At 40.8% G+C, this 25,927-nt stretch overlaps 1 protein-coding gene across 3 annotated transcripts in view; it reads left to right on the top strand.

The window, feature by feature from the left end:
* Window positions 1-25,927, top strand: part of SETBP1 (SET binding protein 1) — a 267,984-nt gene that overhangs the window by 36,626 nt on the left and 205,431 nt on the right. For all 3 annotated transcript variants that reach the window (XM_072359104.1, XM_072359106.1, XM_072359105.1), the window contains exon 3: window positions 13,589-13,672. In XM_072359104.1, the coding sequence (XP_072215205.1) occupies window positions 13,589-13,672 (84 nt within the window). The remainder of the gene's footprint in view (window positions 1-13,588; window positions 13,673-25,927) is intronic.

Here is a 25,927-nt window from a genome sequence, read left to right as displayed (position 1 = left end):
TTTCACATGTGTGGTGTTACATTTGCATGAAGATGTGGAGCTTAAACTCCAAAGAGTCTCAGACCTCAAAACCCACATGTATCTAGCATGCAGACCATGGAACTGGAAACATGTGTTTTATCCTTAGAATTAAAATATGAAGAATGAAATTTTCTCTGTTTTTATTTCCCGCCTTGCAAATGAGAAATACGACAGAATAAGTTGACAGCAGAAGTTATCTTCTGTGAAAAAGAAGGAGTTTCTAAGGTCTACAGTCACTTTGAATCCCAAAATGATGTCTTGTTTCATTTTGTTTGGCCTGCTCTGGTTTTGAGTCAAAACTAAAGAATACAAAAGCTCTTGAGTCAATTATGCTTTTGGTTTTTGTTTGAATATAAAGACCAAAAAATGAAAAAGGGGAGGGAGGCAGGAAATAAAAATTGAAACTAAGAAAGAAGACTTGAAGAAGTCCATGATAAATGGAAAGTCTGAGCTTTACCAAGGTGCCTTCATCTGTGACAATCTGAAGCTTGACGTAAACCCAGTGTGAAAAATCGTACTTCTTCATATGGCAGAAAGAAAAAAGCTTCCCTCAGGAGAAGCTTTTAGCTTCTAAAATTGTACCCATAATACCAGCATCTTTTATTAGAGCATTGTGGTGAGAAGAGCTGAACTGCTTTGAAAATCGGCTTTCAGGGGAAACTGAGTCTCAGATATGTTAGATGAGTTTCCGGAGGTTATATGCATGCTACACAACTGTTTCAAAAAGCTTAAATTTCACCCTTTCCAGGTTAGTGGTATCCCCGGAGTCTTTTTTACATAGTCCGGTGGTCTCCAGTGTCTTTTCTTTTTTCCTTTTTTTCTTTCCCCCCCCCCCCCCTTGTCATGCATGCTTCCCTCTTGTCATGTGTGCTGTCTCATTCTCAGTGGCTCATTTCTCACGAAGAGGTTAACAGATCCTGCTGCCAGTCCCATGACACAGAGTTTCAATAAAGAAGTGACTGAAAACAAGTCCGGGTAAATGACTTATTAGGGTGTTTGTAAACTGACTCAGCAGCCCAGACCTTGATTTTTATCTTCCCAAGTGATGGTGGGTGGAAGAGATGATAACAGTTCAAAGAATTTGAGTTTCTAACATCTGGGGCTAAAAGAAGAGACTGTGCTTTACAGTAAGGGCATATCTGCACTGTAGTATTACTAACTCCATTGCTTGCCCCATTTCTGTAGCCTTTTGTAGCTGAAGTAATGACTTACCCCTTTCTTCTTCATACAGAACTTATTTGGAATATTTTAGAAACTGAAGAAATAGTTTCTTCTCCCATCATATTTACAACCATGTCAGAGATGGTGTTCTCTTATAGGTGAACACGTTTAAAACATTGTGAAGTAACATGGGTAGGAATTCAAAGGAAAGATCCGTTAAAGTTCTGTTGGAAAGAACTTCACCCTTGAATTTTGAATGAAAACAAACAAACAAACAAAAACCCCACAACATCCCTGTCTTCATCAAAAGTGTAATTATTTTGTGAATAAATGCAAAAATTTCAGGCTTTGAAAGTGTATGTGAAAATCTATGTTACTTTCACAGGATTCGTATGAAAATAAAATGGCTTTTGGGGGCTGTGTTTGCCTCACATTGGCCAATAATTTCCTACTACAGAAACCATTCTGGTATTTTTACATCCAGCTCTTGAAGACATATGAAACAAAGAGAAAAACCTGCAGATTTTGTTGCTGTTTACTGCTAGAATGGATGCAGAGATCTTGGCTGGGAATCTCAGTTATTGGATTTGTGGCCGACTATGACTCAGTGCCCTGTAGTTTCTTGTTTTCTTCTGAATTTCCAAACTGGATACTGAAACAGTTGATAGGAGTATTTGGGAAAGCTATGGGATCTTCAAATCCCTTGAGTGTGTAAAATGAATTCTGGTGGCTCTGATAAGTGTGATTGCCAACCACCTGATGGATTGGTAGTTGTGAGATGGGGAACTATCAGGGTGGAGAGTTTCAAATCTTAAAACTGCTCTCAGATCCTTTTTGCTTTGGACTGGTGATGTGATTGGGTTTCCTTGGCCACAACATCAATAGTTACCAAGTATATTCTTCTTCCCAGCATGGCTAGACCTGATACAGCACTGAGACAGCTCTTCTTCCAAGATCACAATATCTTTTGGTTTTGTGTGTCGTAGGTGGGCGATCACATACCCCCAAGTTTCACTGTTAGTAATTGTGTAATAGTTTCTGGTGGAGGTTGAATGACCCAGATCTTGATGGATCCAGGATGTCTAGATTTGTCCAGTGTTTGGATAGCGGAGCTTTTCAAGGTCTAATGGTTTGCTGGAGTAAATCAGTGAGTCACATTTGGGCACTTGAAGTCTACAGGATGGTTCTGAAATTGCGTGATATGAGATACTTCTGTTAGCCTAATCAGAGAGAGAGGTCTTACATCAAAAAGATTTCTTGCTCTTAAACATGAGCAAAGGGTTAGAATCACAGAGACTTAAAGGGACTTACCAAATACAAAATACTTTACAGGGGGAAAAGAGTTGTAGGGCCACAAAATTAGGTGGAGGATAATGGATCTGCAGTAAGGTACAACAGAACAACTCCATAGCGGTGATTTGTGGTAAGTTGATGAACCACATGAGCAGAGTGTGGATCACCAGGGGATGTCAGCCAAAACCTGAGGTGGAATTCAGTTCAACACCAATAATATAATAATGAGAGGATTGTGTCTTAACAATGCAACATGCAGATACAAAGTATTTTGGAGCCTCTGTATGCAGTCTAGAAATGTGAGAAGATATTCTGTTGTATCTTGGTGGTCAAAAGCTGCTAGAGCAGATGTGAATGTTGTTACCTGTGAGTGGGAGCCTTCCAGCACCTCCCAGGGCTTTCACTGCCAGTTGTAAAATGGGGAGCATCCTTATTCTCTTTGCAGGATGAATCTATTGGTTTTCTGGGAAGCTGGCACCCTATAATGGGCACAGTGTTCACATGTCAGCTCAGATGCCATTAGCTCAGTGCCAGTTAATCTCATGTCTCAAAACAAAAACCAAACAACGTGCAGAAAACCCTCCCTTTTCCTCTCCATCTCTTCCCACTAATGCATATGGCTCTGAGCAGCATTTTATTGTTGACTTTGTTTCAGTTAATTGTTATTCCTAACTGGGGAATTCTGATTTAACATTGTATAGGACAGATTGTGATAGACACCATTTCCCATTCCTTTCTATCCTATTTCTTCAGAGTAATGAGACACATTTTTTGTCATGTATCCTTATGTTCCAAAGAAAATCCATGCAGGGGAATCAGATTGATTTCTGTCTCTGTATGCCTTCCTGCTCCCTGTAATACTTTCCCTGTGTAGTAACACCTAGTATAAAGACCAAGGAACTTGACTCATTAGGTGCCAACTTTTGGGAACACAAATGTTCAGCTATAGGAAATACTTCTGTTGCAGCCACACTGTGGAAGCAATTAGGTGGTGGGTAACGGATGGTCTACAGAAAGGTACAAGGGAATGACTGCATGACATGCTTTGTGGTGAGGTCATAAACCACAAGAGAGAGGTGTGGATCAGCTGGTGATGTCAGCCAAAACCTGTGGTGGAACTCAAATCCTGAGTGGGAGTGGACTTCCTCTCTGACTGTCGCTGCTATTGCTGCTCTAAGAAATTGGTTCCCAAAGCTGGAGGCCTTGCTGCAGAGCGGCCACAGCAGTGCTAAAGGCAGAAATGCTGCTGTGTTTCGGCTTTAGGCAGTTTTCTCCTGTCTGTTTCCACTATCACAAAGTATTTTTCATTCGCAAAACATTTTCTCATTTCCAAAACCACAATGGTTGCAAACAGAGGAATGACCACACTTGGAAAAAACTCATCCTGCTCTGCTGCAGAGTCAAGATGCAATGTGAAAACATACGTGTGAATCAGAAGATACCACCAACAAGCAGGATCACCTCCTCTCCTCTGTGTCTGTGAAGGACTTAGTTGTAGACATATCACTAATGGAAGAGTTCTTTCCCTAATGGTTTCTACATGAATACCTTTCCCTCTGGGAAGCACCTGGGTTTCTCTACTCCTGTGTGCAAGCCCTGCTGCATCAGAAGGAGGAGGTCTGTTCTTTCTCTCTGTTTGTCTTTCACTGCAGGGGCTTCCCTGCCATGATCTCATGGAGCTCTAGCAGTAATTGTTGTCATCTCATGGCTCAGTGGTATCTGCCAGTGTATAGCTTTTGATACCAATCTCAGTGAGAGGCGTGTGTTTTTGCACACACACTTCTCCGCTACCCACAGTCTGTGCTCTGAAGACAAGCACAGGATGAATTCTGCTTCTGTTTCTGGTAGGTAAATACGTATGCAACTGGGTAAAAGGACTGGAATGCAATTAAATTCCTTATCACCACGTGCACCAACCTTTTCAAGTGTAAGCAATGCGTCACTGCAAATTAAGAAAAATAAGCTGTAAGAGGTGTTGCAAATGCATTTTTCTTCCTGCTTTTTAATTTTGCTGAGTAAATAGCTTTGTAGTTTTCATTTTCTTTTAAATTATTTTCCAAGGGTTTTTATTTATTTATTTATTATTATTATTTTTTTCCTGTTCTTTTTAGTTCTGAGGGTTTCGTTTCAGCATGAAGAACACAAAACTCCTAATATTTCCACAGCTGTGCTCCCAGACTTTCTTCCTAACCTGGCACAAATTGTTAGCAATGGCCCTGAAGTTTCTTGAGCTTTTTCATATTTTTTTTTTCCTTCCTTCTGAAATAAGGAGCTATGTTTATGCTCAGAAATTCTTAGGGCTTAAAACCTGCTCGTGTTTAGGAGAGCAGCTTGGAAATAACCTGGCATTTCAGACTCAGTCTGCTTTTTCCCTTTTGATTTCTTTCTACTTTTTACTGCCTTTTCAGAGTTAAGAGCTTTAGAAACTATTTTGCATCAAAACCAGGGCAGACCTGCCTTTCCCTTCATACCCAGTCACATCCTTGCTCATCTGCTTGAGGTGCTGTACAAAAAATAATTGAGAGTTAAGGAAAACCTCAGATGGGCAACACAGCTGTTGTACTCTCTGCAGTCTGTGCATTTTCTCCATCCTCATCCTGAAGAGATCTCCGTTTGCCTCTTCTAGCTGGAGGTTTCTCAATGGGAAGCTCCTTGCTGGAACACCCTGTGCCTTCTTGCCAAGGGAGCAGCACATGGTCTGATCCCTCTGAACAGGTTAAATAAACAGGAGTGTGTTTGGGTTAATTGTCGCTGGTTCTGTTGCTCTCTATTACTGATCTATCTGGGAGTCTGGCCAAGGAGCAGATGCGAGAGACAGCATCATCACATCCCTCCTCGTCCTCATTGTGTCTGGCTTCATCCCTCTTCTTCTTCCTAACCCCTTCCCTCCCCCCAGCTACTTTTTTCCCCCCTTTGGCTGAGCAAATAGGCCAGATGGCAATGAGGAGAACAGACAACAAGTGAGGTATGGCATATGGGCAGCCTGTTTAATTTCAGCTCCTGTTGGGAAGTTGCTTGCAGGGAGATAAGTTACAAAAGCCAAAGAGAAGGAAGAATGCACCTTGGAGGGGAGGAGCAGGAGGAAGGTGAACCTTTTTGGGATGAAGCATCTAAGCTGAGGGAGGTGGTGCACAGAGGACTGAAGCCCTGACTACACTCCTGGCACAAAGCAATCAATTGTTTCCAAGTCAGCTTGTGTAGGAAGCCTTGTCAGCTGCACGTGAACAGGAAAGATGGAGATTCTGTTCTCAAAGGAGGAAGAGGATGCATCTCTAGTTTTCATTCCAGTGCCTAACCCCTAGTCAAGCTCACTGCTGTTAGGAAGTGTGACAAGGGGATGTTCTTCCAGCTGCAGGAGTGGAGTCATGTTGCCCATTTTGGTTTTTATTTGTTCATATGTTTGTGTACATTTGTGCATGTCTCCACTTTTGTTTATGTGTTTTGCTGATACACTGCCATGTAAGAATGGGAGATCATCTACTGTATACTTCTCTGGAGGAAAAAGCATTACTTTTTAAGGTTTGTTTCTTTTTTAACAACACTAAGCAAAAATTGACGCATAGAAAAATAAAAATAAAAAAGGCAAGTTACTGATGATTATTTACAGCTATTCCCCTCCTCTCCTCATGTTCATGTCATTCTGTTTTCCCTTTTGGGCCCAAAATGTTGGCCACAAACTTCTTGCTATCTCTTCATGCAGTTCATGCATTTTGGCTTTTGCTGAGGGAGACCACAGTAGATCTTGCTTTGAATCTGTCTCGGTGGCTTAGGGACAAAATTAGACTTAATTGCACTAAATTGTATTTATGTGAGGTTTACTGGATTCATTTTGGTGAATGGGGACTTTGGGAGGTTGGGTGAGGGTTGGTCTATTTCTCATAGTTTTCACAAACATACTAATTTTGCATCAAAACTGCACTGGAGTCTGGTTGCCAAAACTACACTTCCACTACAGCTGTAGAAGAAACTTGCAAAGATTTATTCCTTTTGTTGCCCATTGGGATTTGGGGTTTCTTGGTACCTGTTCCCATCACATGGGGCAGGAGAGTGGGTCCCCAGCTCTGTGTGGATGGGATTCAGCTGGGAGCTGCACATTTGCACTTGGCGGCATGAGAAAACCTCTACAAACCAATTAGCTCTGGAAATATCAAGCCCTGTTGGCAGAATACAGACTGTCCCAGATTGCCATTGCACTCTTCTCCTGCACAAAGAACTCTTTATATGAAGTGAGTTCTGTAGAGAAGTTTTAATTCACTGGAGAGTCTGTAGAGAAATTATTATGCATGGCTGACTTGGTGGAGCAGAATTTTGACTTCCAGCTTGGGCATTCCTCCAGTGATTAGTTGTAACATGAAATAGAAACACAAACCTGTGATTTATTGGTGAAATATTTAAGAAAGATTGTTAAATTATTCAAATAGCAGAGTTTAAAGTGAGCATGCAAGCAAAAAAAAAAAAAAAAAGAAAGAAAAAAAGTCATCCAGATAAGAGCTTTCTTGACACTTGAAAATCTTGTGTTTGGATTCACTGGGTATTTGAAAGAAAATCTTCCATTTCAATATGGAGAAAGTACATCACAGAATGAAAGATTTCATCCTTATTATCCCACAATAAAACTTAACCTTGAATCTTTCTCCACCTGCTCTCTGCAGACTCTGGTTCATTGGTATTGCTATAAATTGTTGCAGACCTCCATGGTTTCCTGCTACTCAGCTACCACATCTTTGGGCACATGCCCAACATGACTGCTGTTTTCCTCTTTCTATGAATGTTAATGGAGATGCTTTTTTTGTCTTGCTGTTGATAAACCAGGTGGTGACTGTTTCAGCCTTCCTGCCTGTGGTTTGACTATCACTTCAATTTGTCCTGGATTTTTTTATTTTTTTATTTTTTAATGGAGTCTTAATACTACATTTCCAGCTATTCAGTGTAAAAGGTGTTGAAATTGCTAAGTCCTAGGGAATGTATATTGTTTTTAGTTTCTGTGCACCTAAATTTCTCCAGTTTGACGGAGATTACTAGCTCCCACAGCCATCTCTATTCTGAATATAATATCAGTGTGACACTTTAAAAGCAAAGTTGATTGGACTTTGACACATCCCCAGTGAAAACACATGGGAAGTACACATCAAAATCTGTAGGCAGCTTTGAAAAATTTAGCTCTTTCTCATCATTTACTCCCATTTCTGCACACACAAAAAATAATAATAAATAAATAAGTGTTTTTCAAGTCTGACCTCCTGATGCAAGCTCTCCATCTTGGGTTCTACAGCCCAAGATCCGACTCTTTCATAGATGTGGCAGCTGAAAAGGAGATAATTAGGACAGGCAAATCCAAACAGCACTTTTGCAAATTGTATTTATCCCTTTTTTTTTTTTTTTTTTTTTTTTTTTATGTGTGTGTGTCTATATTCTACTTCTCCACCTGCCTTCAAAGGCAAGCTGATAAAAAGGATTTGCTTGGCCTTTTTGTTGCTGGTGCCACATGCATGGGGGGAGGGTGCTGTTTGTATGCTGTGCTGCAAGACAGATGCTGCAGGTGAAATTACCCCAGAGGGGGCAATCCCATCCGGAGGGGGAAGCTTGTGGGACTGAAGCCTTTCCTTTTTTTTTTTTTTTCTGTTTTTTGGGGGTTTGGCTCTGATGTTGGACCAGGTTCTTTATGGCTTTGGATGCACACAAGTGTTTATGGAGCAATCAACTCTTTCAGCAATAGCAACCATCATGTAATGCTTCAGTCTTTTGTAGTAGATTGTATGTGTGAGAGCTGAAAGCATGGCCAAGAGGGGAAGGGGTTTGCTTAAATGTGAAATGCAGGGCTTTCTTCCTTGGAAAGACCCTGCCTGTGTTTCTTTATGCTTTTCAGCTCAAGGCTGAGAGCGAGCATGCGTATGTGCGAGGGCGTGCTCACATCTGTGCCCATACAGTTGCTCAAGTGGGAAAAAAACACATTTGTGGTTCACACAGGAGGAATTTCTGATGAAGACAACAGTGCTAAGCAGAAAGGCACATCCTGATCTCTGGAAAGTGAGGGGCACACTCAGGCACGTATACTCTGGGCTCTGCATAATGCGAGCAAAGTGCTGCCCTTTAATGAACGTAACCTATGGCGGCTGGGATGCAGCCGGCCAGACCCCACCATTAATAAACTGGGAACATTCTTCTCCTTTTTAGTCCCTTTCAATGCCAGCCCTATGGTTTGATCTCCCTTGAATGCTGCTCCCCCTCATTTGGGGCTCCAATTCTGAGAAGATTTGGTGCATTGTTTGAGGTCGCAGGATGTCGGATTGATTTCGAAGCTTTTGTATTGACTCCGGGCTCCTGAATGAAGCTGTCATGTGTGTCTGTGGTTGGCTAGCAGGCTGTCCGGCTGCAAGCTGTGCCTTCCTTTGTTGTTTAGGCCTCATTGAGCTGAGGGAAGAGGCTCATTTCAGGGTGATTTACCACCACCCAAACACCAGCTGTCTGTTGTACTCCTGCTTGCCTCCACCTTGGATTCAGTTCCCCCCTTCTCTTCCTCTCCCACTCTACAGTGTCCTTCTGTGGGCACTTGGGCATGATTTCCTCGAGACTTGTGTGTCATCCCTGAAGAACAGCATAAAAACCATAAATACTGATTATATGTTGTTCATTTCAATATTTTTTTAAGCTCCCCTAGTGCTCGTTTGTTTTTTATTCCCAGGGTTGACCACTGTGGTGCTGTGCAATCTTTTTTTCTAGGTCAAAGAATGAACTGTGTCTGTAGGTAAAAAAAAATACATAATAAGACCACCACGTTCTCCTGTGCTTTTTACTTAGTGGTCCAAAACAGTGGAAGAATGGTAGTGGTTTCAGTTAGAAGTAGCTGAAAGTCTCAGTAGCATGGCAACAGGTTGAATTGTTCACCTTTCTTCTGCTGGGTGTCAGGCAAGGTGGCTGCAGAGGAGCTCCCCTGTGCTGGAAATGTTAGGATATTTGAAAAGATAGAGAAGGAATCAGAGGTCAGCATTGCCTACCTGCATGCTCACTCCTGAACAGGGTATTGCAAAGCAAGAGAGATGGGGAGAGCATGAGACATTAGAAAGCCAAGGTCAGATCTGGCCAGTGGGATCTTCCAAGGAGAAATGGAATCTTTCCCCAGGGCTAAGTCCCAACTTGAGTTTGCAACAGGGAAGCAAGAAGTGAAGTAGTGTGTGTGCCTGACCCTGCCTGATGAAAGGGCAGAGGACCTGGACTTTCAAAGGAGGTGCTGCATAAGCTAAACCTCGGTGACTGCTGGCACTGTCCCACTTTTGGCAGTGTTCATAGCTTTGTTGCTCAGAGGTCTTTGGAAGTGTGAGGGAAAGACTGTGCCAGTGCCTTGGGGGTGAGGGCATTGCCAGTATTTTCAATGGCTGCTGCTCAAACACGAGGAAAGCGGACGAGAGTTGAGTAGATTAGTGCCTAGAAAGATGTGGTGGTGGCAGCATAGTGAGTGGCACAGAGTTGCTGACACAGGCCACCCTTTGTGCTTCTGTCACTGGCCACAGGCTTGGAAGAGCAGGAGGAAGACCCTAGCACAGCTTGTGTTACCCTGGGGTGTGTAAAAACCTGCTTTGAGTGACCGCCACCCCTCAGAAGGCTCAACTTGGGTGTTTTGCGTAATAGGGTGAGGAGCCCATGAGCCACTGAATGAAACTGTGTTCATCATCTGGGGACAACAGAATGGCTGCATGAAGCTCAGTGATCAAATTTTGCTTCTCATTTATTTTTTCCCTCCTCCCTGCTTCAATGAGACTCTAGAATCCTCCCATGAATCCCAGCCAGCTCTCCCCTAACACAGAGCCTGGAGGCTCAGCAGAGGCCTGCCAATGCCATGTGCGTCATGTCTGACTCTTCTAAATGGGGCTGGCAGATCTGTGCACGGCAGTGATGCTGGTGTTTGCCACAGCCTCCGGGGCAGCCCCAGCAGCAGGGATTTGTGTGCTCTCTGGGTCCACTGGTGTGAAGCAAGTTGTGACTGGTCCTCATTTAACTTCTGGGTGACATGGTTCAATGTTTCTTGACCACAGGTTTCTAAAACTAGTGACCAGTCACCCATGAAGCTGAGATAATTAAGCCTGTTATAATTATTATTCTTTCTTTTTTCCCTGAAAACTTTGGCCAACTGCCGGAGCCCATGGTGTGATGAAGTTGGTGAACCCAGTGGGACTCACCAAGTAGCAGGGATACAACATGTACAATAATGAGACACTTTTGCTTTCTTCTTCTATGCTCACTAACAAACCTTCTTGCTCCTTGCCTTGGGAAGGGGAAATCTGGTGGTGTGTAGTAGCCAGAGGAAGCCAAAGCAAGCTCCTCCACTGGAAATGATTGTGCCAACCTGCTTCTAAGCCACAGCATCACACTGAGGGCAAGAAGCACAGCAACACTTAGTAGCAGTACATCTGTGAGTTTCCAAGATCACAGTGCTCCTCCCCAAACCTGTTATTAAAAGGCTATGAAACACGGAATGAAGTTTCATAAATTAAGAGCAAATGTCTGTAGCACCATCAAGATAAAACTCTTTTCCTTCCTGTGCAAACATCAGGAGTGCAGGACTGCCCTGCTGGATGGAGCAGAGAGGGATAGATTAGGAGGCAACAACCATGGCAGGATAGCCCTGGCGAGGTGTTTTAATTTCTTAACAAACTTCTTGGGCACTACAAACTGTAAAATAACACAGAAATAAACAAACAAAAACTCGCTGACCCTTAGCACCCTGGAGGGCTCTGTTTCAGATCGCTGAATAAAAGCTGAAGTTGCATATGGATGTTTAATATAACACAAGGCACGTGCTGCTGCAAGCATGCTTTCTTCTAATCTGGTTCCAGACAGAAGCAGCCAAACAGAAGCCCCTTTCCCTATCCCCACTGAACTGCCTGGTGTATGTGAGGAAACCCCTGAATGACAAGGCCTCCATCTGCTCTTAAACGGAGTTGCGACTGGCTGCAAATGTTGTCCATATGCTTTTTTCCTTTTTTTTTTTTTCCTCCTTTGCCTTTCAACTTAGCTGCCTAATGTTAGACACCTATCCCCAGATTAAATATTGGTTCATAAAGAGCTTTCCTAAAAAGGTGAAGGCAGCAGCTAGTTGAGGTGATACCCATTAAAAGAGGTACATCAGCAGTTGGAGAAAGAAGGAGATAAGATTATTCAAGCAGTGTATTGCTTTTGTTTACTTCTTAATAGGAATGGAATAGCCTTTGCATTCTTGCATTATCAAAGAAAAAAATGCTATCAAGTTTTGGAGTAATATCTTCCTTCTGTTCTTGCTTGTCCATGTGATTATGATTCGCCATCATTTCTTTGATACTTCCAGCCTTACACAAGAACACTGACGTAGCTTGCTATGAGGTTGTTTGTCTGGGACTGCATCCTATAAGCCAGAGAAGGATCTAACAATTGAACTTTTTCCTTGGTTTGTGGTGTTCAAAGTGCTGGAACTTCTTATCTTGTGGTAAACAGGTGTGTTAGTGTTATAGGCACCCTGAGGTGTCTTAGCCATCTATTAGGAAATATGGGCTCTCCCCTAGACCATCTTGTATTTCTGACTTGCCTTATATGCTTTTGGTATCTAGAAGGTTGCCTTTGCTTAGGAATATGATCATCTCCCTGTTCTTTGTGCTCTCATTTCCAGCATAATAACTTAATGCAAGTACTTTACTTTTTAGGCATTTTAATCATTTCCTTCTGGGGAATGCTTTTTTGAAGACATTACAAATTGAATTACTGAAGTTGTAGGTACAACCTTTTCAGTGTCCCCTGTTTCGGTGTCTCTTTTGCAGAGAGAAGGTGGAAGGATAATTTTTTGCACATTATTGGGTCTTCCTGAGACTGGTGAGATGCTGGGGTCACCAGGAGAGAGACCTTAGCACACCTGGCAGCTTGCAAGCTCTCCCAAGGTGACCTGAAGTTTATTGGCCTGTTTGTAATTCTTGCCACCAAGGGTCAGCTCTCTGCTGTGCCCTGACAGTGAGCAATGGCTGCAATTCCTTTTAATCATGCCCTTTTTCATCCTCATCATTTAGTGTAGAGCACTTCCACTTGGCTAAACTCATCAACTGCTTTAATGTTGTGGTATGGCTACATATGAGCAGATTTCCCCCCTTCTGCTCAGCTGATTCTGAGAGTACTTGTTTTCCAGATGCAGACAATAAATTTTAAAGCATGTAAATATTATGTGCTCATGGTATCTCAATTGTGTTTTTGTTTGAACTTAATCAGCATTGTGACCAAACCTAGAATCCCAACCCGTTTCTGCCATGGGGATTTATGAAGATTTTGAGATTATCAAGTTCTGATAAAAACAAAAAAGCTTCGGTGAAGAACAAAAGTGATTCAGATTATCCCTAGAAAAGAACTAGGTTAACGCTGTTGCTCAGTCAGCCTGATGGGTTGTCAATGAAACGGAGTTGGCTGAACTCAGCTTAAAACTGGTCTCTGTAGGCAAAGGAAAGGTGAGGAAGTTGTTCCTCTTGAAATCTTCATTGGACCCAGCATGCTATTGCTGTTGCAGGGTTTATTCTAGCGGACTGTGGTGTTGGGTGAAGTTGAGCTGTTGAAGTCCTGGCAAGGATTTGTTATTAGTTGTATGGACCAGTTGTCCAAATGTGGGTAAGTTATGCCTGTAGGCCTGTATTTTGCAGAATCTGGTTATGCTAAATTCAAATTAGCACTAATTTGTTAATGGTGAATGTGAGTGCTGACTAGGAGCTTTACTTCAAGTCACTCCTGCTAATTGTGCATCATGAGGGTGATGGATTTCTTTCTACTCATGTACATGTATGAAAATCTCTGGGTTGAAATAGCACTGGGTTGAAATAACCTGTTCTTTTTCACTTTGGTTTGTTCCCACTGTTATTTTTTCCATACACTGTGGTTTCCTTGTGCCCCTGTGACTTCACTAATGTGGTAAAAATGGTTCCTGGAGAAGTCTTCTTAGCAGCTTGGGAGCTACTTCTTAATGGAAGAGCATCTCAAAGCAATGAAGGATTGAAGGATGAGTCCATGGATTTCCCTAGTACCCTCTCTTTCCCTGTCCCTGGTCTTAAATACAAACAACTTGGTCTTTGTTCAGATTGTGATGATATTTTTCTTGCCTTTTCTCTTGTAGGGAAAAGTCATTGGAGATGCAAAACTGCTCATGAGCTGTGGTTGCAGAAAAGGGAAAAATGCTCAGATGAAAGACTCAGATCAGGTCAGTTGATATGTACTTTAACTGGAGAAGAAATAACAGAATGTGTTAATGTTTGATTGATTTAAACTGTGTGGCTACATAGCAGGGCTGCTGGACACAAATAGAATCTTTATCACGGCCAGCAGTGACACCACATTAATGTTTTTGCATTTGTTATTTGTAGAAATCACTTTCAAGGAAGATCAGGGATTTATTGCACTAAGAGTTGTGAATGCCTCAGCCTGACATAGACTCCCATCTGGCTTGTTTACTTATGAATTCTGGTTCTTTTTAATAATCCAATCAAGGCAATGCTTTTCTTAAAGACTATCACACTTCTTTCTTGCTGGCTAAATGCACACAACCTTTATTATCTTAACTGTAGCTGCGTGGATATGCAGTCGTTAAAAAGAAATGTGCCATTTGCTTCATGCTTTTGTTCTGAAGTGACACCAATAGAAGAACATTCAATAAGGACTGAAGTTCGTCATGATAGACTTGTTCACAAACTGAAAACTGGTGGCCAGGTTTCAATATCCATTACCCAGACTGAATGGCCCCTTATTCTAAAATTTGTCGAATTGTCACCAGTGGGACTACTGGTAGGATCCAGCAACTGCAGAGAAGGGGGTCTGTGCTCTGAATGCCAGAAAATGGTTTATTCCTACCATTTTGCACTTATTCTGACCAGCTGAGCTTGTCTCTAAAAAAAGTTTTCGTTGATGTTGCCTCCTGTCTTTCCAACTATAGAGATGTCTGAATCTAGAGATCATTTGTTCCGAAGATGAAGTGGAATCTGGCTTGAGTACATGTGTTTTAATAGATAGTGGGTTATCCAGTATTCACTGCAATAGAGAGAATCTGTTGATCTGAAATATCATATGACTGGCTGATTGCTGTCCAGTGCAGCTTGTGAACACCCATGTTCAGATACACATCTGAAGGAGATTCAGTGTGAAGAAAAAGTCTGGGATCTCCAGATCCCAGATGTGGAAGAGGGGCTGAGTTCTCAAGAGGAAAATAATTTCATTTTCAACATGCGTGTTCATCAACCTAATTAATAACAATATTTTGGAGCTTCACAGAGAAGATCTGAGAACAAATCTGTTTGTGCTGTGGTGGGCTGTGTTGGGGGTGCACTGTTCTCACAAGTGCTTTGTAGGATTAAGTTATTGTGTCTTTTTGTTTGTTTGTTAGTTTTTAATATTTTTAAATGACAACATCATAGTCTTGCATTATACTATCAGATTGTGATCAAGACAAGGATTTGTGACCTCTCTTTGAAGAATAACTTCCCATTCTCACAAATACAGGTTTAATTTTCTCATGTTGAAGTTCTGTCACATCAAGAGAAAAATATAAATGAAACACTTTAGTGAATTTTACTCTTGTATTTTGATGTACACAAGTTAAGTAGCTCTTGATTTACAACAAGGATGGAAAAGGGTCAGACCTCTTGCAGTGGAAATTAAAAATGGAGAGGGAACATCTTGACTGCAGAGGAATGGTTCACAAAACACCACCTCTAACAAACTCTGTGTTGGACCTAAAATTCATTTATCACAATACTTAAAATGTAGAGAGTGCAGTAGCTTTTAGAAGGAAAGAAAAAAACAAAACAAAACAACAATCCAAGACTATTAAATGTTTTATGAGACAGCAATAAATTAGTCTTTAATCTTGGTTATTTTCTGAAATTTAAGTTTTGATATCTAGTGCTGTGTTGAGCACCTGAGGATTTCTTTTTCTGTATCAACATAAACTTTTGGGCAAGCACTTGATTCAGTCTGGAAAGTGCATCTGTTGTGCCCCTGTGAGGATTTCAGGGGACAGGAGGTAGACAGGGAGGAAGTTCATACAGAAGGGCGGGTGGTAGGGTGGCACATTTGTCTGTGAATGCAGGACCTCAACTCAGCTTATAAATTATCCCCTGGGCCTTGTAAGTAAAAGCAGACTTCTATGGTGACACTGGCTGGGAAAGGCAAACACTTGCCGACAATTGTAGGCTAATCCTTCAGGACACTAATTGCCAGAAAACCAAGGAAGCATTATTTTAGGAACAGCTTGTTTCACTTTGTGAAGGGGAAAAACACTGCATTGGATTTAGTTTTGTTTGCTGAAGTCTTTTCCTCCCTGCCCCCGGTCTCAGATTTTAAAGATGTACCTTCATTATTGATGCTACAAGCTTTTTTTCTTCACTTTCTCTGCATTTCCTATTAAGGCCATTGTAACTATGTGAAAATGCAATATATATATATATTAATTATTATTATTTTTTCATCTGCTTGAGTGTAAGCAAAAATTGTATGTTTTTAGTACATATGTATTCCATACTTAGGGAAGGTCACAGACATGCTATACTCCACCACTGAGAATCTCCAGCTTGACCAAATAGTGACTCTGTTGCTGAGGATTTAATGTACTGGTATTTCTCCGATGTGTCTCTGGAAGGCAGGGCACCTTTACCTTCTTGACATGTAGTCTGCTTTTCTGGCTCTGACATCCAAAGGTCCTTGTCTCTACAGTGTTTTCCATGATGCAAATCACCAATGGATTAATTTTGACCATCTCGCTGTTCAGTGTGAAGGTCCAAACAGTCTCTCGTGAGGATGAGACTTCGTAACAGTCACAAGGAAACCAACTGCCATGTTAAATTTTCATTTGAGCTGGAGAGGGACCTGTGGTCTATAATTTTTGGCCTCCCAGTCTAAATCAAACCTACATGCTGAGGGAAAAGAGTATGCAATGCAAGTTGAACCCCACCAAGTATTTGATAACTTCCAAGGACATATAGCTGGGTATACTTGCTGTCCACCATCTTCCTTCTGTGCCATGGATGGTCTTGAAGCTTTGGGTTGGTAGAGTGGGATGACTGAGAGCAGTCTCAAAATAGAGCTTGGCAGCAAAGCCTCAGTGTCCTTGACTGTCACTGGCGCCATTTCTAGTTGTTTGTGTGCACTGTGGGAGTGAAACTCATCTGTGCTTCAAGGCCAAGACCAAATCTCTACACCACAAACATCCTACAGTAATTGTAAGGTTCATATAGGCTCTTCAGGGTGATCATTTGTTTCCCAGTAATTTATGCCTCTCTATAAATTATTATACTATTGCTTATTATTTGAGGAGCATTATTGCATAAGAATGGCAATCCTGGGTTAGGGTTTCCTTGTGCTAAATGGTATATTGACATAAAGCAAGAAAAATGGTTCCTGCTGAGTGATTTCAGCTGTTTTATGTGTTCTGAGGAAGAAAAATGTCATTTAAAAACAGGGGCAAATTGTGTGGGATGACAAATAGCATGTGTATTAAAGGTATGCATAAAGTTGAGAACCAGAAGTAGCAAAGAGCTCCTTGCTCTCGAGAAATACAGCTTTGCCTGTGGAGGTTAGTTTTATTTGTTTTTCTCTGCTTCACCCAGAAGATAGGCTCTTCATCATAACTCTTATCCTTTGATTTTTATTTTTGTTTTTATCTTTTCTGGTGGCTCATGTGAGTTCAAATGTTATTGAAAATTCAGGTCCCGTACATCTTTCCATGCCTTTGTTTTTAGTTTTAATATGACAAATGTATGCCTCCTCTGGAAAAGGTATCTATCCTGCAAAGTAATTATTTAGTGAATTGTAGATCCAGCTCATGTTGGCAAGGATCAGATTAATCATTATTAATCATGACCTCTCTGACAGTAACCTCATCCCTTGCCTAAGTGCTGTTCTTTATTAAGAAGTAATAGCTATTATGGGGTGGTTGGGCCACTGCTCTCATTGCACCAGCACAGGGCAGGAGGCAGAGGAACTCAGTTCAAAATCAAAAATAGACACACGGTTCACATTCCAGGAATGAAATGGGCAGTTTCCCCTGTGGGCTTCTTCAGACTCATCTGAGCATTCTCCCTCCTACCTGAGGCCTTCTAAGAGTTTGTCTCCTTCCAAAGGTTGAATTCATGGACAAAATAACCAGGTGTGGTTTTATTATTATTATTATTTCATTTTGATTTATACATTTTTCTTCTTATTATTATTATTATTATGATTTAAATTTGGGTAGATCCCAATGCAACCTAATGTATGTAGAGGCCTGACCCATCCAGTTAATTACAAGGTTAAAATTTTAATGTGTAATCTAGTGGCTGCAACAGGTTTCAACAGCTAAGAGTGGAGATGATAGCCTGAACTTATCCCAGTTATCCCAAGCAGACCCCCAGATCCTCAACACTCTCAAAGACTCTTATATTCCCTGAAGAAACATCACACTGTTGAAGGTGAAGTATATAGCAATGTTCACTTTGTGATCGAAGATATGAAGAGGACTGCTTCTCTCTCCAGGTCACTGAAATGGGGATTGCAGGCCTATATATAGAGAGAGTATATACATAGATGTTCATACACATGTAGGTTTATGGATAGGTGCATATACCTTCAAACTGATTGCAAAAACAGAGATCTGCTGACAGCAGACAGTAATTCAGCTTCTATTTATTCTGGGTTTCCTAGCACTACAAGTGCCATTTAATAAAGTAAAGCGCTGCTATCGATAGATGTCATCACAATTTCAGCAAAAATGTAATGGTTGAGATACTGTATTGAAATTGTTCATCTTCCCAACTCCCTGTTCCCCAAAAATGTGTTTTAATTTCTAAAATCAGGCCTTTAGGCTTTTAGGCCTAAAAGCCTTTAGAAGAGAGCAAAGGAAGTAACATTTTTAAATCTTTCTATCTCTTTGATACCTGGAGGTAGCAGCGGTGACATGGAACAAACCTGCCATACTCCTTTGATCTCTATGTACTCCCAGTTGTTCTGGGAGTAGCATTGTATAATGGTTGGAGGAATTTACTGAAAAATAAAAATAACACCAAAGACAAAGTGTCCAGTATAAATTACTTAATAAACCTAAACAAAAATTTATGTGCTAAGGGCTGCTGGTAGTTTCTCACCTTAAAAAAAAAGCAAAAAAAAAAAAGCATGGGGGGGAGCTTGACAGGAGGAGAGAAGGGTAGAAAGTATACAAATAAACCCAATTCTTTAAATAGCTGACTGGCCTGACCTGAACTGTGTTGGAGCTAAGTTCCTTTGGCAGCTGGTGCTGCAGTGTCTGTTGAGGGCATAGCAGAGGGCTGAGACCAGATTTCGGGAATCTGCCTTGGCTTCATCTGCCTTGCATTCTTCCACTTGTCAACAAGAAATGCACTGAAGCACGAAATGAGGGAGTGCAAAGGCTTCTGCAGCCACACTCCATCTGAGCGAGTCTGGATAACACCCCCATGTTTAATGTTTCTTACTGCTGAAAGAAATCAGAGCAATAAAAATAAACGAAAGAATTGGCTAACTGTTGGAAATACACGGGTGGAAGAAAGCAGAAGGAGGGAATTGGGGGAGTGAATATATTCCTGCATCTGCTGTTTGTGGCAGGGATTTAATCTCAGTGTGAAAATTCATTGGATTCCATGTGGGTTATAAAGCGATAAAACAAGAAGTAAAATACAAAGAGAGGACATGAATTGTCTGAGGTTCCCCAGCAGTAAAGCGTCTGTAAACATTTTTCATTCACTGAACGAAACAGGCTAGGTGAACATGTAAGGAACATGGGACTATAGGGAACTTCTGAGATCATCCAGTCCCCTGAAATCTTGAAGAAGCAATTTACAGGTAACACCACTGATAAACACATCCCAATTGGCACTGGTACAAACAAAAAGCAATTCTCAAAGCTCAGTCATTACACCCACCCCACCATTATTCTTTTACTTTCCAAAACACTCATTCACATAATCACTGCAGCTTGTTCTTGGCACCACATTAGTTGTTTTATTTTACCCCCAATGACATGAGTGTTGGTCTCAGCAAGGTGGAAAGACTTTACTTTTTTCCATTCACCTGTCACAATTTTCTAGACACTGACAATGCTGCAGACAGGAAACGATTTCATGTGATGAATCAAAATACTGTAGAAAATTCAATCAGAGATTATTTTTATTATTTCTATAGCTTCCAATCTTTTACTTCCAGTGTTATCTGCTTGGGAACAACAGGAATTTGAATGAGACTCAGCAGACACCATTTCTTTGGACATCCCCAGTTCCCAGAGCAGTTGCCATTTGGATATTACTGAATTCAGTGTTTATCACTTATGTTCCGGGCGATTTGGGTGGTTTTCTTGTTTTATACATCTCTTGTGTGAAGCAGAAGTAGTTGAGCAATGGAAGTTGGATGGATAGATCCCCATTCTTGAGGTTCATGTAAGTTTTGGAGGGATGGTGTTATAGAAAAAAACTTCCCAGTAGTAAACCTCTGAACAAAAGAGGCTGAGGCTGTGGATGTCCTTTACAAGTTCAGCTGTAACAGCCCTGGGTTGAAGCAGGTTACACCTCCCTTTGTACAATGCCATTGGCAAGCTGACATTTCTAAATGACCTTATATAATTACCTATTTCCTTTTCTCACTCATTTTATGAATAGTCTTGTACTAAGTTCAAGAGTTTCCCACCTCATGGTCTCCTCTTACAGTTCATATTCATTTCAAAAATGGGTTTGGCTTCCTGTAAAGTGTAGCACAGTGTAGACTGAAGTTCAATAGAACCTTTCCTTTCTACAGGAAAGGAGAGGGGGGGACAGAAAAAAAAGAAAAAAAATAAAAAATAATAAAAAAAAACCAAAACAGTAACAATAAAAAAAACACCCTCATAGTACACTTTTACAGGAAAGGCTTCAGAAATGGCAGACAGCAAATCGTTGTGTTTTTTGTTTTGTTTTTGTTTTTCCTTCTTCTGAGGCAGTTCTGAATGCATACTCTTACACAGTGTCCTGCCCCTGCTCAAGATGTAAAATGTAGGGTTCTGACCTTTTCTGGTGAGTGATGATCCCATGTCATTTTTCCTCCTGAACTGGAGTGTGTGAATTCTGGCAACAAGGTTTTGTCCAGGTTCTAATACAAGAAATGTATTTTCCAACCAGACTTGACCCTGTGCCTGCAGTGAAATACATTATTCTTTACTTCCTGCCCTAAATTGGTGTGGACTGCACTGATGGGTCCTTGTTCCACCTCGGAGGTAGGGTCATTTCAGTGGTGGTTGAAGGGAAGCTGTACAGCTTTGAAAAGCAATTTGAGAGCCCTCTGAATGAAGTACTTCACACATGAAAAAAATTGGTGTTATCAATTGTCATCGTCAGCTTCAAATCCTGGAATTTGAAAGGGTCATTTATACTTGTCGAACACAAACATGTAGGAGTGTGCTAAAAGAGAACTAAAGGAGCTGAAGAAAATGCTGTTTCATGTCATTTCAGGTTTGCAATCCGAGAGAGCATTAATAACTGTTTTGTTGCCGTCATTGATCCCTCTCTATACAGACAGACAGGGAGAGTCAGAAGTGGGAAACTGAACTGTTAAACCTCTCCAAGTGTTCCAATGTATGCCTCCTGTTAGGACCTAAGAGGAGATACAATCAGGGCACAGAAAAGATGTAGGTGAAGGTGGAAAAGGAGTGGATGAATGTGGGAAAGGAATAGGTGAAGATTTGGACTAGTCCATTTGATTGTCAAGACCATATTCCCACACTACACTCTGGGTACATCCTTAGTGGATGCCAACACATGAAGACAGAATGGCAGGGTCATTGTAAGTCACTCATCTCTTAGATGACAGATGCCATGTGAATCCAGATCTCATCTTCTTGGAGGTTTGTGCAAACTGAACGGCCTGCTTAGAGCTGCTGGGAGCTGTGAGATACAAGGAAAATGCAAAAGCTTGGTGTCAGGTGGCAGATAGCAGAAGGGGAGAAGGACCTGTCATGCCTTCATCTTTGTTGAGAACTTCACACTCATCTTGGCATGGGCACAGAATGTTACCCAAGCAGAACTGTGACAGTTTGCACCCACTTTTTTACTTGCATTGTATCGGATTCAGTAAGATGAAGTTGAGGTCCTAAATCTCAGTAAGTCAGTTCTCTTTATATTTCTTTACAGAAAGGGTAGTTAAGCACTGGAATAGGCTCCCCAGGGAGGTGGTTGAGTCACTGTCCCTGGATGTGTTTAAGAGATGTTTGGATGTGGTGCCCAAGGATATGATGATATGATTCTGATAAATCATATCAAGGATAATTTATATGATAGATCAAATCTATAATCATATAGAAGGTTGTTAGAGTTAGGGTACTATGGTTAGGTTAGGCTGTAGTTGGACTTGATCTTCAAGGTCTTTTCCAACGTGGGTAATTCTATGATTCCTGAGTTTCTCATGGGGGCAAGTTTTGTTGTTGAGTTGACTATGCTGACAGGAACATTTCTTGCATTGTTCCATCTAAAATAGTCTTTTATTGTTTATATGTTTTCACTTTTTGTTATGTTTCATTTAGTGAGTTTCTTGTCTGAACATACAAGTCTGAATGGTGACAGAGAGCAGGAGCTTAATGTGTACACTAACGTTGGGTTTAGAGCTTGGCGTTCAACATTTTGGTTTGCCTGGGATACAAGTGAAGATAAATTGTCCTGCGAAACCTATAAAATATATAACACAGTTAATGTATATACCTGTGAATATATCTGTGTGTGTGTGTAATATATATATATATGTGCATACGTATGTGTGAATCTATACATGTATGCTAACATATATAATATACATATTATAACACAGATATGTTTGTTTGTATAATGTGTATATTTTATATATTTGCTATATGTATTACAGGGCAATAAAAACATAAAACTAGTTGACCTTGTTTTTCTGTGAAATATTGCCCAGATACATACTGCAAAACTAATTAAAAACACATTGCAAGTTATTCTAATATTTTTGAGACCTTTTTGAGATGTTGAAAGTTACAAAATTTGTCAGCACTGTATGAGTATTCTGGATGTTCCTTCCACAGTGGATGTATTAAGTTATTATTTTATGAAATAATACAAATTCAACTTTAATATCTGTCTAAGAAAACACATCTTCACAGGCACACACGTGTAGGTGGACTGAGAGACTGTTGTTGGTAATCATTGCATTTTACTTGCCAATTGGCACAAGTGCATGTAGCACATAATACACAGAGGTTTCAGTTTGACTTGGTGTGTGTCTCAGGCAAGGGTTAGCCATTCACTCTGCCCTCCCCTCCATAGCATTCCATTGTCATCTATGCTGAAGTTACTCACAGTGTTCTATGTCTGTTGGTTCAGCTTACTTAACAGATACTTCAGTCCCTCTACCATAAGGCTCCAACACAACCAGGTATTATTTAATTCCTGTAAGACCTCATCTCTCTTGTAGATCTTGTAGATCGAGGATAGCAGCATGGATATCCTTCATGTTAAGGACTGGAGAGCAACCAGAAATTAGAGTGGTGTAAAACTTGTCTCAGATAGGTTAACTCTGGCTTGAAACATAATGTGGTTACTAATAACATCTCAACACAGAGGAGTTTTAGTCTTTATTTTTATTTTTTTAATATTATATCTCTAAATGGTCCAGGCAAAAATCTGATCTGAAAAGCATGTGGGGGAAGCTGTATGACTTGCAGGAGTTAATCCTCCTGCAACTGGTTCCTGCCTGGAGAATGTATTCACAGCTGGGTTATAAACCCTCAAAACCAGTCAACATAACCTTAACTAACAGAACATTACTAAAGCAGTGTAATGGGATTGTTCTGCTATGGCTCATCAGCACATTTTAAGTGTCATCAGTTTAGTCTACAACTGGAGGCTGTAATGTGCAAAACCATTTCAAGAACTGTATATTACATGCAGGAATTATCAAATATTAATGGCTTTTCTTTTGCTGGAGAAAAACAAAAGGAGAGGGAAATGAAATGCCACAGGAAACCAAATTGTCCTTCTTCAAATACTTAAGCATTTTTGGAGGGCAGCAGAATCAGTCTGACAGCTGAATACTGGTGTAGGTGACCAGGAAACCAGCTCTCCTTCTGAGATATCTGCTGATCTATTCTACAAACTTAGCCAAGTTACTTCACTTTAATTTTCCCTCTTAATGGTATTTGTTCAAAGAAGTGAGTTATTTGACACGGGAGTTATTTCAATCTGTTGCTGCAGCGGCTTAATCTCTACCTGCAAGGCACTGAGCAAACAGGGTGAAGTTATGAGAGATGAGGCTCCTTGTTTTGTCCTTCCAAAGACACCCCCTGTGAATATTTTAGTAGTTGGCATCAAGCCCTTTGTAGAGAGTTCAGATGTTTTGGAACTGAGAGTAAAGTGTGATTTCCATACCCCAAGGATGGGGTCAGGAAAGATGGTAAAATTAACTGTTCTAACTCAACAGCCTTCTCACTGTATGCTGGGCTGCCTGATCGTTTACTTATCATAGTGTAAAATGTGTGATGATGTGATGATGTAGGAGTTTCCATTTGGTTGCAGACACCTGTGTTGTCTGTAGGTGCTATGGACTGAGAATTCAGTAATTTGCCTAAGGCTCTGGAGTATCTGTGTCAACAAGACGACAAGAAAATGCAAGACACTTTCCATGGACTCTGTGTTCCTGTGGGCTGAAAGATGAGAGATCTTTTGTAGGTAACTTTGTAGGGCACTCCTAAGGTTTGACTTCATATGAGTTGATTCATGTGTGAAACTTCCATACCTCCCTCCGCTGGTTTAGGAGATGGAGGCTCTGAGTTGAACCACAGCTACGTTCATAAGGAAGTCAACTTAAGTGTCTCTCAGCACCCTCCCTAGAGGTCAGCGGTTGTATCTGGAAAACAAGAGGATGAATTGTGATGAATAACAGCCTGCAAAAGCTTTTATATTCTCTTTTTATCATTATCAAATCATGCTGAAGAGCCTGCAGGGTGACAAAACTCTCAAGCTTCATTTTCATGAAGCTGCTAGGATGAAGACAGGGTATTTCAAAATCAATACTGAAGATTGTATTCCGAAGAGCAAATGGGAGAGTCATTATAAGCTGCTTTGCTTCTCATCTCTAATTCCCCATATTCATAACTTAAGCCCTGTCATTTGGATTTATCCTCTGTGGCCTGCAGTGACACCAGGAAAAGTCCTTCTTTTTAATTCTGTGGCCAAAAAAAGAAAAATAATAATAATAAAATAACAACACTGCGGGGTAGGATCATATCCCCACAGAAGTTTTAGGGCTTAAATGCTTCATCAGATTTTGCTTTACTCTCCCCCTCCTGTTTGTCACCCTTCTCTCTCCTCTGCTGTTATACATCAATCATCCTCTTTCCTAGAGGCTAGAATACAAGCAGCGTAATCCCAGAGTGAAAGGCTACCGATACAGCCAATCCTGCGTGTGATTATTGCTCCGTTCTGCTAGATGCCATCACTAGATCTAATGACAGGCTTTTGCTGATAGGCACGTTTCAGCTACAGAGGAGAAAGCAATAGGGATGCTAAACTAAGAACTCAGCTTTCTGGTCGTTGGGCGATCTGTTGTATCTCTGTCTACTTCTAATTTAGGTGGCTTTCTAAACTTCTCTTGCGTTTATTACTTCTCAGTTTGTGTTATCATGGCACTTACAGCATCATAAATGCAGGTTTTTTCAAACAGTAATGTTTTTAATTGTGACCTGGAAATGAACTTTTTATCTGACTCAACCAGCTCAGCTGAACTTTTCATAACACGTAAAGGACTGCTATTCAACTAAATGATGACTTTGAAATAAGGAAGGCTTCCTGTTCTTTTGGAGAAACTAGCACAGTCTGCCTTCAGAACAGATTTTATTATTATTATTTTATTTTTTATGTTTATGTGTGTGTGTTTGGAAGTTCAGAGTGTGATTACAGGAGAAGGTGATGTTACCTGCAGCAAAGTCCCCTAATAGAATATGCAAGAGAAGCTGATGAACAAAAGTTGACTTTTGGCAAGCCCAAGCAGTGTCAGCTTGTTCCAGCAGCACCACCTCCCTGCTCCTGCATTTACTGAACTGGACTCAAGATCACATGAAATTCTCCTGGCAAGTTTGAGAATGAACTCTGGTGGGAACCCACTACTTTCTCTCATCTGTTAAGCCCTTATTAAACCCCGCCATTGCTTTTCCTAACTCCCCTCTGGACTTTGAATTACATTGCACTGAACATTGCACATGTGAGTAAGAGCTTTAGGTCTTGCTGACTTGGGTGGTCCCATTAAAAAAGACCAGGTTTGCTGTCTTGGCTGCAGAGCCATTCCAAACATTGCTGCTGTTTTTCTTCCCCCAGAATTTCTCACCTGCTTTTTTTTGTTTGTTTTTTTTTTTTTTTTTTTTTTTTTTTTATTTTTATTTTTTATTTTTTTTTCATGCTTGATCTATTAATATGTGTTTTTACCAGTTAACTTTGGAACCAAAATA

Source organism: Excalfactoria chinensis, chromosome Z (assembly GCF_039878825.1).
Source record: "Excalfactoria chinensis isolate bCotChi1 chromosome Z, bCotChi1.hap2, whole genome shotgun sequence".
In the NCBI taxonomy this organism is placed as follows: domain Eukaryota; kingdom Metazoa; phylum Chordata; class Aves; order Galliformes; family Phasianidae; genus Excalfactoria; species Excalfactoria chinensis.
The sequence above is the reverse complement of the archived record's forward strand: the minus strand, read 5'-3'. Positions and strand labels throughout refer to the sequence as shown.